General features: G+C 50.6%; 1 protein-coding gene across 3 annotated transcripts in view; it reads right to left on the reverse strand.

Moving 5' to 3' along the window:
- TNFRSF21 (TNF receptor superfamily member 21) overlaps positions 1 to 14,297 on the reverse strand; it is a 34,395-nt gene extending 20,098 nt beyond the window's left edge. Inside the window, exons 1-3 of one of the 3 annotated variants that reach the window (XM_074538007.1) lie at positions 14,029 to 14,297; positions 7,699 to 8,353; positions 5,491 to 5,988 (exon numbers count right to left, since the gene is read on the reverse strand). In XM_074538007.1, the coding sequence (XP_074394108.1) occupies positions 5,491 to 5,988; positions 7,699 to 8,353; positions 14,029 to 14,082 (1,207 nt within the window). In that variant the 5' untranslated portion in view covers positions 14,083 to 14,297. Of the gene's footprint in view, positions 1 to 5,490; positions 5,989 to 7,698; positions 8,354 to 13,004; positions 13,732 to 14,028 lie in introns of those variants that run through there. The other 2 variants (XM_014265667.3, XM_005485082.4) reach the window with 2 other exon arrangements.
- Positions 14,298 to 14,497: the final 200 nt, after the last annotated feature.

A 14,497-nucleotide genomic window follows, 5' to 3' on the forward strand; every position in this document is an offset into this window, starting at 1 on the left:
CCTCTCTGTTTTGGCAGGTGGACAGACATCAATCCCTCATCTCATGCTCTGCCTGCCAGAGCTGTATTAGGCTTTGCACACAAGCCCAGGGCTGCTCCTCTCCAGGCGTAGCCGCAGTTACCGAATTATGTCAGCAACAATGGACACACCTGCTCTCCTGAGATGCTCTGGGCATCTCTGCCCTACCTGTGGCCTGGGCACAAAACCACAAGGCCACCACAGTTTGAGGCTGGTGAAGCTTTAGTGCTTGAAAAGATTGTTTGTTTGCCCAGCAGTTTCCACAGCAGCTCCTCCATCCTTATCCAGCCTCCCAGTGTGATCCTCTTGCCACCTGCTGGGACCTGTTCAGGAGCTGATCCAGGGAAAACTACCTCTACCAAACAAAACCTCTACACTAAGCGGCTTTCATCTCATTTATCCACACAAGCACTAAGGAGGGGTCCTAAAGTTTAGCATTCAGTGCCACCCCATAGACCTGCATGTGCCAAGTCTGAAGCAGTTTCCTTATTCAGAGTAGCAGTTAAATAGGCCTGAGGAATAACATCCTCAGCTGGACTGTTTCCATGCACTTGCTTCCCTTCATTAGGTGATGGATCTCTAGAAAAGACTGACTTAAAAAGCCCACACATAACCTTAATGTGCTATCTCTTGCAAAGAATCATGTAATTTTACTTTGATAAGCATTTTGCAACTAACCATAAACGAGCACCTGATTCCATTTGAGAACCAGCCTGCAATGACCCTGCTGTCCCCACACCCCACTGGTTATATTCACGTGGGAACGCTTTGGAGCTGCAGTGCAGCATCAGGCTCTCCAAGGTACAAGATGTGGTCCCCCTTCAACACCCTCAGGGACTTCCTTGGGAGCAGACCAAGCTCAAGCCCAGCCCTGGTCCCTCAGCAATCAGCACACAAGCCAAGGACTACTCCCTAAACATTACCAACCAAGAAGATCCTGGCCTTTAATGTGCTGACAACTGACAAAGCAAGACTCCCAAATCCCAGCACTCACCATCTCTCCAGCATCCCACCTCAAGTTCCCACTTTGATTTTGAGCCATTTTAAGCACATGCTCTTCTACATGCAGTCAAGCCTCAGCTCCACCCCAGCTGCAAAAAGCTTTTGCAGAACAGTTAATTTCTCTGATTATTTAACCAGAGGCTTCCTGGCTTTGCTCTCACCACCCACTGCAATAATGGGCAATTACAAGACTTGAAGAAAAATAAAATGGGAGTGGCATCTCATGCCAGGCCAGCACTGCCAAGATCTAGTCTTCAGTCTTTCAACTCCAAAAAACAAAAAATCACCAAACTCTTTTCTTGCCTCCTGGCATATCATTTCAGACAGCTGCTTCTATACACAGGTTTTACCCTAACATTTTGCAGTCTTTGTCTTTGACCCTCTGCTACTAAATGGATGAAACCCAAAGGCAACAGTATCAGCAATTTCTGCAAAAAGAATTCAAGCCCTCATGTTTGGCATTATGGCAAAATGGCATTTGAGAGACAAGCTCCAATTCTCAGCTTTTATTGAAAGGCTCCTGCAAACCCATTTTCTCACCTCTGGAAATGTCTGAAGAAAAGAAATGGGTCTGTGGTAGAAGAAAGGAAATGGGTATTTGGTAAAATAAAGGCATGAGTCTAGTGTGTAGGCTGTTCTTGATCTTCTAAAAGAAAGAAGTCATACATACAAGGTTAAACCACAGAGCCCTATCAGCCCTGTACCCACGTCACTCAGGCACCACGTGGATAATTTCTCAGGAAAGCTTTGACAAACTGTCAACTGTTGGATTCCTATCTGTAGGGCTGCAAAGTAAGAGCCAGCTGAGCCAGCAAGAGGTCCAGCTTCCCCAGCCACAGCTACACTGTTCTACCTTCTCAATCTCTCTCTGGACAGCCCCTATTGCAACGATGGACGCAAGGACACGCATGGAGGTAGGCTGGCTGCTAACTCAGGCCATTAGTCATTGCAAGGTCTTCCCAGACCTCTGAATCATTTAATCCAGTGAGAAGCACTGGCATTTGCTGCTTAGGCTGGAACATATCCATGCTCAGGACATGGGTGTAGTTCTAACACCAGCCTCCCAAGCTACTTCTATTTTTATGTTTGAGCTGTTATTTAAGGCATGTATTATAACCAGAGAGAGGACAGGGCACAGATACCAGCTCATGGGGACATGAGGACAAGTGAACCTCCTCCTGACAACAGCTGCTGCTCAGGATCACACATCTATCTCAATTATTTAAACAATTCAGGAATTCAGTCCCTTCAGGAACTGGGGAAGAGTTTTAGTCCCTGCTTCCACCCTAAATCCCTCCTCTTTTGGTAAGGAGCCCAACCACAGTGCCATGTCTTTGCTCCAGCACCGAGCAGTGCTAGTGCCACCCTGTCCACACTTCACCAGCACCCACAGCCTTGGAGAAATCAATAATAAAATCCCCCGAACAGGGAAAGCTTTGGATGCCCACCTGGTGCCATGGGAGGCTCAAGGGGTTGCCAGTGAGGGCAGGAGCCCAAGGACAGCTCCTCTGAGAAGAGGCTCCAGTGCCTGAGTCAGACCCGCACTTTCCTTTCAAAGGTTAAAGCTGTTTACTGAAAGAACAAATGGGGGCAGACTGTTTGCAAGAGCTACACAAACAGGCAATAAACACACCCCAGACCCTTGCTGGTGTGCCAGCCAATATCTGGATGGAGGTCATACAGATGTGGGTGCACTGCCAGCACCCAGCCCAGGGGCTTCATCCCCAGCCACAAACATAGTTTACACTCTGATTGCCCTCTACACACCCAGTGCAACCACAAACCAGGCTGCCACCTGAACCTGGGGAGCAGCTGTGGTCCTCACATCTCAGGAGGCTTCGCTCTGGTAGCCTACCATGGAGGGATCCACACTACAGCACAGGAGAGGAAAGATTTCCCCTCTGCAACAGCCTGAAGTTTGTTCCTGACTAAACTTACCCCTGTCTGAAATGCTGCTTCAGGATGAAGTATGATTTGGGAACAAACACTGCTGGAGCAGCAGAAAGCTAAGCCATGACATGGCAGCTCTGCAGAATATCTCAGCTGTACAGCCAGTTATTAAATAAAAGGTCAATTCCTTTACGGCACTACACCTCTCCTCTCAAGTAAACAGTCTTAAGAGCCAGACATTTCAACAGCAAAGGCGGAGAGGGATTTATGCTCCACCGCAGAAGAGAAGAATTTCCATATCTGACATGACAGAGAAGCACCACCATGTAAGAGCTAATGAGCAAGGCCCTTCCAGCTAGTGCAACACGATTTGGTTTGCACTAAAAGCAAGACAAAGCATTAATTGGTTTGTGCCTGTTTGCCTGCCTTTATTGCACAAAGTTCATCTGAGGATATGTGGTGGCAGGAGGAAGTCACGAAGCTGGCCATGCCAAAGGGAACCTGGGTGACTGTTGCAGGAATCACTGGGAGTAACGGCGCCATTCACCTCTAGACTGGAGAGGTTCAATCACATCATGCTGGTTTATCACCTAAGTGTGGTTTTGCTGTTACACCCAGCTTAGTTCCCTAGACAAAGGGAAAACTTAGCAAGGATCTTGTGAAATTTATGCAGCTGTTTGTGACAGAGAAGGCTGGAACAACTCACCCTGGGAAGCACAGAATGACCCGTGAATGACGCCAAGGATGACAAGATCTGGGAGGTGAGGTTTTATCTAAATGGGTTAAAACAGGCCATCCCTCTCCACTTGAACCTTCTCTTACCGGCATGGTTTCTTCAACTTGAATCATGATTAGTGACCCAACACACAGCAGTGCCCACAAAGGCAGCTCTAAGGTGGCTTCCAGAAGGATCAGCTGCAGCACAGGTACTTCAGCATGGTCTGAAACGCCAGGATAGAATCCAGAGCTGCACCTACTCAAAGCAGCATGGTCTGGTCCCTGCACTTGAGCATTCCTTGTCCAGTACAAACTGCCCTGCTCAGAGGTGCTTCAAGGAATAGAAAGCATCAGAAATTCAACCAACTGGTAATTAAAGTCTTGGAGAAAAGGGTTATTGCAAGTTAGCAACAACCACTCGTTTCTGACCTATGAATCATGGCCAAACTCCTGTATTCCTGGTAGTGCCCACAAACAAGGCTGTCTAATAAGGTTCTGTAACTCCATTGCAGATCACTCATCAGAGTCTCACGTACCACGCTTTGGGTGCCACAGGTTTTAGGGACAATGGAGTGCAGGGGTTATGGGAACAAGTTATCAGAAACAGAAAAAAGTTTAAGAAACTGCAGCCCAAGAACACAAAAGAGTTAAAAGGAAACTGATAAGCAACATAAACACAAGAGCAGGCAGAAAACCAATTCCAACAAGATCTTACTGGTTGTATACATGAATTAATGAAGGCAAACAAAGTGTAGGTCTGTTAATCAGCAGGAAGGTGAAGAAAGTACAGGACAGAAGACACCCTATTCAAAACCTTCTTTGCTTTGTACTTGAGCACTCAAGGATGACTTTCATCAAGGACTGATCTCTCCTAAACCTTCAAATCTTTGTTCAATCAATTCTTTGTTTGCTGCCCCCCCTTGTTAAATGTGCTTTTCTAAAGGTTAACTGTGAATGGATGTTTAAGGTTGAGCAACCCAAAGTAAGTAAGGACTCGTCAGTCTGCACAAGATAAGGGAAGGTCAAAATTGTCATGGGAGCTTTGCAGAGGAAGAACTGCACTTCCCACTAGGGAGATACTGGCTGCTTGGTGCTCACAGTCATGCCACCATTAGTTTATAATTGATTTTTAAAAATTTCAACTTGAAGATTACATGTCATCTTTAAAGTCTCATCAGAGAGCTGACAGCAAATCATCCACTAAATGAACAGAAAACAGTACAAAGAAGAGAGTCCAGGCTGACCCGATGACACTCGTGGAGCTGTACACATCCACAACTCAGCCTTTAAGGATAACCTTTCTGGCTCCAGTGTGTGCAGAGGGCTTGGGACACAAGCCAGCACTTGGGATTTAGGGCTAAGAACTGAAACTGAAGCAGTGGTAAGAGGTGGGGGATGACTCAGCCTTCCAGAAACAGACAGGGATGAGGGGATAAAGGACGACACGAAAGACAACCAGATCCACGCCTGAGTCACAGAGAAAATAAGGACCATATGAAACAGAAGAAAAGCAGGAAGAGAAGAAAATGGGGGAAAAAAGGGCCTTCATTCAAAATCGTTCTACCAATGGAAGAAGGGTACAAGCTGGAGAAGCTGGGTGAGAAGAAGAAGAAGAGAAGCTGGAGCAAGCAGGTGACACTCCCTCCATTAACCCTTCCTTCAGGAGCAGGGACACACCATGGGAACTAGAAGGAGGAGAAGCCAAGGATGAAGAAACATCTGAGGAACCACGCTTTGTGAGGGCTTTGTTCTCACTACAAGACCCACCAAATGAGGAAAGCCACAGGTCACTGGCTGTGGGGTTGGCCCCTCCACAGCCCTGTGTTGGAGTGGGGAGGACCCCACTTTGTCACAACTGCTCACCGTGCCCGTTGCAGTAATAGATCCACTTCTCCCGGTTCTGTGTGGGGGTGGTGGACTTTTTCATAATAGCCTTTTCCACAATGGCACTGGGATCTTGCCGGGGTCCCTTCTTCAGAGTCCGTGAGCTCTTTCTGACGCTGCAGACCACGATCACCACCAGGACCAGCAGCAGGAACAGCACGATCATCCACGGCAAGTGCTCGTTGATGTCGAAGTGCTGGTGGACGTTCTGCGAGCCTCGCCGGGGGGGCCTGTACGGGACATTCGGCTTCTCGCCCCCCATCATCTCCAGGGATGGCTGCTTCTCCAACGCTTGGCTGGTCTGCTTGTGCCGGTAGCTCTGGGCCTGGCTGGTGGTGCTGGAGCCCACGAGGGTCCTGCTGATGCCGTCCGTCTCGTTGGCTGAGGTCTCGTTGTAGTACCGTGCCCGCTCCACCATGCTGCTGGACGCGTGCGGCGCCAGAGAGGGGACAAAATCGGGAACTGAAGAGTTCAGACCTGCGGGAGGAGAGGAGAGTTGAGTGTCACGGCCCTGGAGACACGATATGGCATCACATCGCGGGCTAAGACCTGCCTGAGCATCGGCTTGGCCAGCAGACAGAAACCCAACGCCAAGCAGCGAGAAAGAGTAGAGGTGAAGTTGAGGTTTGCCTCTGGGAACAGATGGGTACGGTTACAGAGGGAGCTTCAAGGTAAAACTGACCCTTGCTGGGTAAGGCTAGAGGCAGCTTATTACAAAAAATGAGTTCCTAAAGGCATGTTGTCAGCCTGTGTTTGTCCCACATTCAGCATTTCTCAGAAAACCAACAACTTTGAGTGAGTTGGTCTTTCTTTTTAGGTTTATGAACACTAATTTTAGCTCATTTGTGGAATTTCGTATTTGGACTAAAAGCACTAAAAAACACGACAATTTGTAGGCTTAATGTCTCTCCACTGCGTTTGTTAAGGAAGCAAAATCTCTTTTTTATTAACCCTGCAAGCAGCTGCAGATGAATCAACTAAAAAATAGGTCTCTGAAGCAACCAAACTTCCCCCTAAGAGCTACCTTCCATCTTTATGGAGTTTCCTTATCAACCAACACCTCTCAGGTGCCAGCCAGATGCAAAATGTGAGCCAAAGCCAGGTGAGAAGAGGAAGAAAGGCTGCTGTGGCAAAACCTACAGATTACTTTGGAAAGTCATCTTCTGCAGATTGTGTCTTATCCCAGCTGAGACAGACACCGGGTGTATTCGTCTGTACCTGGTTCTGCCCCCAGTTTGGTTACTCAAAACACCCTAATCAGGACACAAACAGGGAAAACACTTCAACTTTTACGTAATTGTCGACAGTTGATTTCAAAGTTCAGGAAACACCCTCCTGTACACTCCCAATGATACACCAATGTCAGGGCAAGTTTTGAGACCTAACAAAGGTGTTAGGTCTCAAAGGTGAAGCACTGGAAGCCACTACTGTCAACACTTCCCTGCTATTATATTTACTAATTCAGCTGTTGAGGTCATCAAAAGTTGCATTTTTTTATTAAAATGCCTCATTTGAGACATTACAGGGAACCTGCTTCCCAAGGAGTGCAGAATACCACCTTAAGTGGAGTCCTACATCACCTCTGAAATCAGCCACAGCTAAGGCATCACCATAACGGCTGTGAGGATAAGTCACTCCCAATTAAGCAAGAGAAAGAGGAATTCCACATAGTAGTCTTATGAGATTGTAGGAAAAAAAGTTACAGGACAGCCCAGGCTCCTGCAGGGCTGTTTCAGCAATGGTTCCCATTCAACCAATACTGTGACATAGTACAGAGTGAAATGAAGCAAGGAAAGCACAGACACAAAATCAGTGAATCCATCAGAGGAGGAATCTCCCTGCTGCAGGGAGACTGCAGGGATTTTCCTGCTGCATCCCAACCTAGGTTCACCACAACTACACAGACTTGTGCCAGCACATCACAGAGACAGGAAAAGAGGCTGGGGAAAGCAATGTCCTTTCAACCCAAACAGCAGGACAGCCGGAAGTCCAATCAGGACTGCAGTCACAGTGAAAATGTTATTAAATGTGGTTTAATACAAGTGAGGGCAACCCGATGCCATGAAGCAGAAGCACCACCCAGGCTTTAAACCAGGTTGTTTGTTAACAGCCTAACAGCAACCCTGACCGAGGCAGAACACAATCCCTCAGTCAGAACCACACCTGTGTTTCAGGAGTGGACATTACCTTTGGGAAGATCAGCGGTTGGTGGAACTTCATAGGGCTGCTCACCCGCTTCGGTGCTCGATGAAGTCAAAGCCGTGTTCGGCAGGGACGCCGGAGAACCACAGACGTTGTCGCTCTCCTTCGTCCCTGGCTTGATGACCACCATGTTTTTCCCAAAGCAGTCAGTGTAGGGTTTGCACTTCATCACACTAGAAGGCACATCAGAAAAAGTACCACGAGGGCACGGCTTGCACCTGACGTCTTCGGTCTCGGTTCCCTTCTTGCGGACGCCCCAGCCGACCGGGCACACCGTGTAAGGGACGCAGGTATCGTTTGTCTGAAACGTACCAGACAGGCAAGTGCACTCGCGGTCAGTCAAGGCAGTACAATGAGTTTTCTCAATCATTGGCAGTTCACAGGGTTTCCTACAGGAGTGGCACCGCTCTATGCCGTTCTCATGCTTGGTAAAGGTCCCATCTGGACAAGGGCTGCACTCTCTTAAGGTACTCTTCGTGCAGTGCTTAGACACGTAGGTTCCTGCAGGACATTTGTCACAGGTCAGCTCTTCGTTGGTGGCACGGTCAAGGTGGCGGTACTTGCCAGGGGAGAGGCTGATGGCATTCTGCTCAGAGGTCAGCTTCGACTGACCATCAGCGGTGCCAAGGAGCATGAGCAGCTGGAAAACAAACAGGAGGTATCAGCCAACAACTGCGTGCAAACAGAGCCCTCTCTGTCAGCAACCCCCTGTAGGATCACACGGGCTGTCCCAGAGCTGTGGGACCACGGACAAGTTACTACAGCCAGAGGAGGGACCTCAGCAAGGCTGGAGTGGAATGGAAGCAGAGTAGGTGGCAGCACGCTCTCCTTACACATCCCAAACTACGATTATAATTGCTTAAACTTGACACCACACTTCTCGGTGAAACTAAGAATCATTTACACTGCAACCCTGCCAGGGTGGTAAATACTGCTAATTGTGTTTCAGCAGTATGTGCTACCTGGCCACCCCTGGAGAATTCAGACCAGCTTTGCATTTCAAGGCTGAGAGGCTGCAGCACGAGGCAGGCGCTCACTGACAAGACAAGAAACACATGCAGATGGCAGCTCTGACCTGTAAAACTTTCCTTCCCTATTTGTTAATCTGCACTTGTTCAAATAGTTACCTTTCTGAGTAACACAAACCAGGATGAAATCCAGGCTAGCGGCTGTTTCTGGGCTGTTTCTAGCTCCTCTGCCTTTCCACGATTTTTTATGACCCAGTGCAAGTGCTGGGTTTGGCAAGACCGCAAGGGATGTTCTGCTTTGAGCCTCCAACCACATCTGAACCCACTCTAAACCAGATGCATTAGCAACAGGAGAAAAAACCTGGTGCTATTTTTACACTCTTCAAGAAACTCTGCTGTAATTCAGCTTCTCATTGCATCAGACACAGGTAAAAGGACAGCAGCTTTTAGACACCGAACTGGAAGCAACTGGGCTTTGCTATAAATCCATCTCTCTCTACTGACCTCCAATCCTAAAGCTTTGTTTTCTTAATTCCTTGCTTCTCCATCCCTAAGAGAAGTTCCATCTACCAAGAAGTATCTGCTTCCTCCAAAAGCCCTCTGGTCCATGGATTTAATGTCAGTTACAGCAGCAGACATAAGTCAGCAAGAACAAAAGGCATACCAAAAGAAAGGCAGACACAACCTCACACAGCATGCAAAGTAATAGGAAACATTTCCAAACAGCCACAGGCTAAGTTTGGAGGGACAGAGGGAACAAGTCACTGTTACCTTGAATTTTCAAACATTTTCTACACTGACGGTAAAAAGACCAGATATCCTAATGCTGCTCAGCTGCAGAGCCAAGCAAATAAACCACTTGGCTGTGTTATACAATCCATCGCCTCTTGCTCTGCTACCTATTCTGGGCTATCAGCCAACAAGAATATATTCAGAAGGAAAAAAAAAAAAAAAAAAAAAAAAAAGGTTCCCAACAACATGACTCTGCAGAAGGCAGAAGGCACATAGCGGCAGAGCCGCAAGCTGCGCCGCATCATTTTTGGTGCAGTCTCTCACTTCCTGGAAACACACAGCACATTTCTGTTTCACCTGCTAAATAATTTACAGCTTGGGATTTGTACAAAACACTTCGTATTTTAATTTTTTTTTTTATTTAGTTTTCTGCCCCTGAAGCAGCAATTACAGAGCAGGCAGAAGCAGGCAAGCCCGCAGGAGCTGATGAGGATCCTGCAGCGGCTAGACTAATTGCAGCACGTCAAATTAAAAACCGGGGCTGCCCTGGCAGGCAGCAAAGGCTTACAGGATGCATTTTACTTTTCCCCTCCCCTAAGACATGATTTAACAAAGCGCTTAGCTGGCTCTAAGGAAACCTGCCACCCTCCCCTGTAATCTCCATGACGCATCCCTGAATTAGCAAACTGGCCTCTTAAGGTGGCAGCAGGGGTCACCTGTGTTACTCACCCTGCTCTGGTGCCAATGCCGAACAGGACAGGGTGACAGGGTGAGAGCAGAGGCAGGACAGGCAGTGGCTCTCCTGCCTTGCCAGGAGAGTGTGCTGCTGTCTCAGATCCTGATTTCTTGCTCTGTATCAAGCTAGATTTTGGGAAACCCATGGACAGCCCCGCTCCAAGCATGTGCCATGGGCTCCCTCCTTCCATTCCAGCATCTTCCCATCCCTTGCCCGGGTAACCAGAGCCTTTAATAGCACTAGGTTTGAGTTGGTTTTTTTGAGTTTTTTTTAAACCCTATCTCAAGAAAAGTGGTGCTGGTATTTTTGAACATCTCAAGATCTTCAGCTTCCAAGGGAGCTGCACTTCCAAGGGAGAACAGCAAGTTCCAGTGGGGGATGGCTAAGCAGCATTGAGCATCTGCTATTTATTCAGACTGGTATTTCTGCTACCTAAAATAATCCATCTGCTTAGGGTTTGCAGCACCCAGGTCTCTGAAAGTGAAGGCCAGGAGCAGGAGGATATCCTCAGCAAAAAGGAGTGTCTGCTGGTTTGGTCTCTCCCCTCAGGGCTGCCCAGCAGCACACAGACCTGGAGCTTTCTGGCTGACACTCCCAGTGCCAGTGAAAAAAGAACTAAGTAATGAAGTGAGCTCTGCTGAGCCACTGCACTCCATTTCATCACTCTGGTACCGACGGAAGCATACAGAGTGACAAAAAAACACAGAAAAAAAACCAGAACGGGTGCAAGACAACACTAAAGAGCAGACTTGGTTTCAACAGTTTCAGCAATGCTCTCTGTGCCCAATGCAGGAACAAACAAAGGTTTTTAATGGGGTGGGGTCCCTTTCCAAAAGGGTCAAGCAGGACAGGGTGGCCACAAGCCTGAAGAGCATCCCCAACTCAGCACCAACACCCTGCACCACACAGGCAAAGGCACCTCCCAGCCACCTTCACCAATTTCAGCACATGAAGGCTTTAAGGTGTGAGGAAATCAGATCAGCCTGAGGGACACCATCATTCTGACTTCCCCACACCAGGAAACACTCAGATAAAGGGACCTCCACGTTCAGCTGCAAACAAACCCTGGAGGCAGCAGCACCCCACAGTTGGTGTGGGCATGACCCACCTCAGCCCCATCCAGCCTGATGACTCCACCTCAGAGGGCTCCTCTGCGCTGTGCTCCCATCACCCTTTTTCAATAACTGTGCTGCAGGGAGACCTGATGGGCAATCTGCACAGGAAGCTGCTCTCAGGGGCCACAAGCTGCCTTGGTGTGTGCACAGAGGATGCAGCTGCAAACACTTCAGAAACCTGGTCCAGTGGTTGGCAAACCTGCCCATGGCAGGGGTGCTGGAACTAGATTTAAGGTCCCTTCCAACCCAAAGCTATTCTATGATTTGATGAATTCAGCATCTCCTTCAGGGACCCAAACCTGCACAGGGAGTCAAAACACCAACAGCAAGTTGGTGAATCAACTTGCTGTCCTGGAATTTGTGTCCTAAAATGCTGCAACACTGAGACTGTCATAATCTCAAGTTGTGTACAGTGCTGCCCTGCTGCCAGACTTGTGGGAACACAGAAATAAACCTAAAACAAAAGTAAAATTTTTAAAAAATTAAAAAGAAACCAAAACACAAACTGCACTTGATACTGGTAGAGAAGAGCAGGGGCAGAGACTGCAAGTGAGCAGGGACCAAGAGTGCTAAACTGATACTCTGGGAATGGTTTCCAAGCAAAAGCAGCAGAATTTGGTAGGAATGGCAGCTGGCTCTGTGGCATTGCCTTGGCACAGGCTGGGGATGAGCTGCACTGCCTGCCGCCCTTCCCAGAGGTCAGCTGTACCCTTCGCCAACACTACTGGGAAAGTGCTTGCAACATTAAAGTAAAAGAAATAAACACATAAAAACACCAGAAAGACAAATAAACTGGTCTGGAAGTTTTACCGTAACTTGGCAGACAGAAAACGTCCTGCCTTGATCACTGCAAAAAGGATCAAATTACTCAGTCCCAAAAAAGTTGCCTGTAAGGAGAGTAATGAAGAGTAAGGCAAATTTCTGCTTCTTGCAACATGACCAGCTATTTCAGCTGGTTTGGGGTTTGTGAAATGAGAGTCTGGGACTCACTGCTCAGCAGTTCCTTTACCCATCTCAAGAGTGAAACAGGGAGTGGAGCGAGCCAGAACAGCAGCACCACAACATCTGGTCCCCATGAAGGAAAACCCAGCAGCCAGCCCTGCAGCCAGAACAGACCAGAGCTCGGAAGCATCCCTGCCAGCCACAGTTCTACTCCAAACAGATGATATCCCCCAGCTTTCCAAAAACCCCAAGCTGGAGTAAGGTGATGTTGTTCTGGGTCCAGGCAAGGGTAGTAGGGGAGATAGTGGAAACTACCCTGCTGCAGTCAGTGGGGTCCCAAAAAAATCCACCAAGCAAATGAAATCACAGCCAACACCAGCCCCACACAACTGCTGCCAAGCTGCTACTGCTCCAAAACTCAGCAGCCAGGCAAATTCAGGATTGCTGTGCTGGTAAAAGACCCACAAGCTATCTATTTGAACATACTTCCCTTGAACATACTTCCTTCGGGCTGGAAAGACACAAACTCCTTGTGTGACCAAAGGGAGATGCGAGATGCCCAACAAATGTTGAAGGTATCAGATGAAAACCCAAGCTCACAAGCAAATGGGAATTTTGCCTTGCTTGCCTGTATAATCCCACACACAGGAGTGAGAACATACTCACACACACAAGTAACATACGTGCGTATTTGCTCAGTCTTGCTTCATGCCCCAAAATTGCTGTTGTATTTCCCCACACCTTTACATCACTCTTTTTTTCCACCTCTTCCCTCTACACCCATCATTCCCAACTGACCTCCAGGATCCCAGCTGGAGCCGCATATCTGAAACTCCCCATCAGCATCTCATCTTCCAGACGTGCAGAAGCTCAGGCTTCTCCCGGCTCGCTTCTCCCAGCGGGAATCCAGCCCTGGGGAGCGCCCAGCCAGCACCGAGCACGGACCCCGTGCGCTCCGCCACTGCGCCAAGTTCCCCTTCGCCTCCAGAGGCTGCTTCCCGGCTAATGCCCTTCCAGCTTCAGATTATTTGTTGTTTACTCGGATTCCTGTCGAGCCAGCGCCAGCTTGCTCAGATCCACCTTGAGTTCAAGAGCAAGTGCTCTCCTCGGTTACACAACCCAGCCGCAGCAGCTGCGGCGTCTGCCTGACACACCGAATTACTGTCTCTCCCCAAAGAGACGGGATGCAGCCCTAAAGCGCTGACTGGGAAGTGCCCTACCTGGGCAGGTAAAAGGGGAGATAAAGCCGCCGGAAAACATTTCCGCGATAAGCCAGGGCAGCCGCCTGCCATTCGCAGCGGGGAGTTTTACTGCCTGTCCAAAGGGTGGCAAGAAAAGCGGCTGCGGAGGGGAGGGACGGATGGATGGATAGACGGATGGATGGATGGATCCCTCTCCAGTGCCGAGCTCCCGGAGCAGCGCAGAGAGCGGAGCAAGGATCCGCTCAGCTCTGGATGAGCGGCACAGCCCCGGCTGGGGGATGCCGCCGCCTGCGCTAACGAAGGGATGGGCAGGATGGATATGGCAGGGAATATCGCACCCAGCCGGCGTCCCCTGCCGGGACGCGGGGCTGGGGCGGGCAGCAGCCCCGGGGAGGGCGCAGCGGAGCCCGGCACGGCCCCCGACACGCGGAGCGGGGTCAGCAGGACACCCGAACAGCCTCCCCCGCTGCCGAGCTGCCCCGGGCGGGGCAGGAGGCGCGGGCGGGCGGGCGGCCCCGCACTGCAGCACATCCCCAGCACATCCCCACCCACGCCGCGGACACGCGGATGCTGCGCGGGCGGCGCAGGCACGGACGGATCCCCGCACTCCGCATACTCACCGCGAGGATGCCGGCGAACCCGGCGGAGCTCCGGCCCGCCGCGGCGGCCCCCATGGTGCCGGGGCTGCGGGCGAGGCGCTGCCTCAGGCGGCGGGGCGCGGGGCCGGCGGCGGCCGGGCGCCCATGGCGGGGGCCGGGCCGGGCCCGGGGCCGAGCCGGGGCCGAGGCCGGGGCCGGGCCGGGCCGGGCGGGGCGGGGGCCCAGCCGCGCTCCCACCTGCCCTGCCCTGCCCTGCTGCGGGGCCGCCGCGCGCGCTCTGCCGCGGGGGCGGCGCGCACGTGGGGGCGGTGCGCGGGGACAGCGCGGGGCGGGGCCCGGCCGTGGCGTCACCCGCCCGCGCGCCAGGGCGCCCTCCCGCGGCGCGGGGACAGCGCGGGGACGGGCGCAGCACGGGGACAGCGCTGGGACAGCGCAGGGACGGGCACAGCGCGGGGACAGGGGCCAGTCCCATCGCCCGCCCCGGCCGGGG

The sequence above is a fragment of the Zonotrichia albicollis genome, chromosome 3 (genome assembly GCF_047830755.1).
Source record: "Zonotrichia albicollis isolate bZonAlb1 chromosome 3, bZonAlb1.hap1, whole genome shotgun sequence".
In the NCBI taxonomy this organism is placed as follows: Eukaryota; Metazoa; Chordata; class Aves; order Passeriformes; family Passerellidae; genus Zonotrichia; species Zonotrichia albicollis.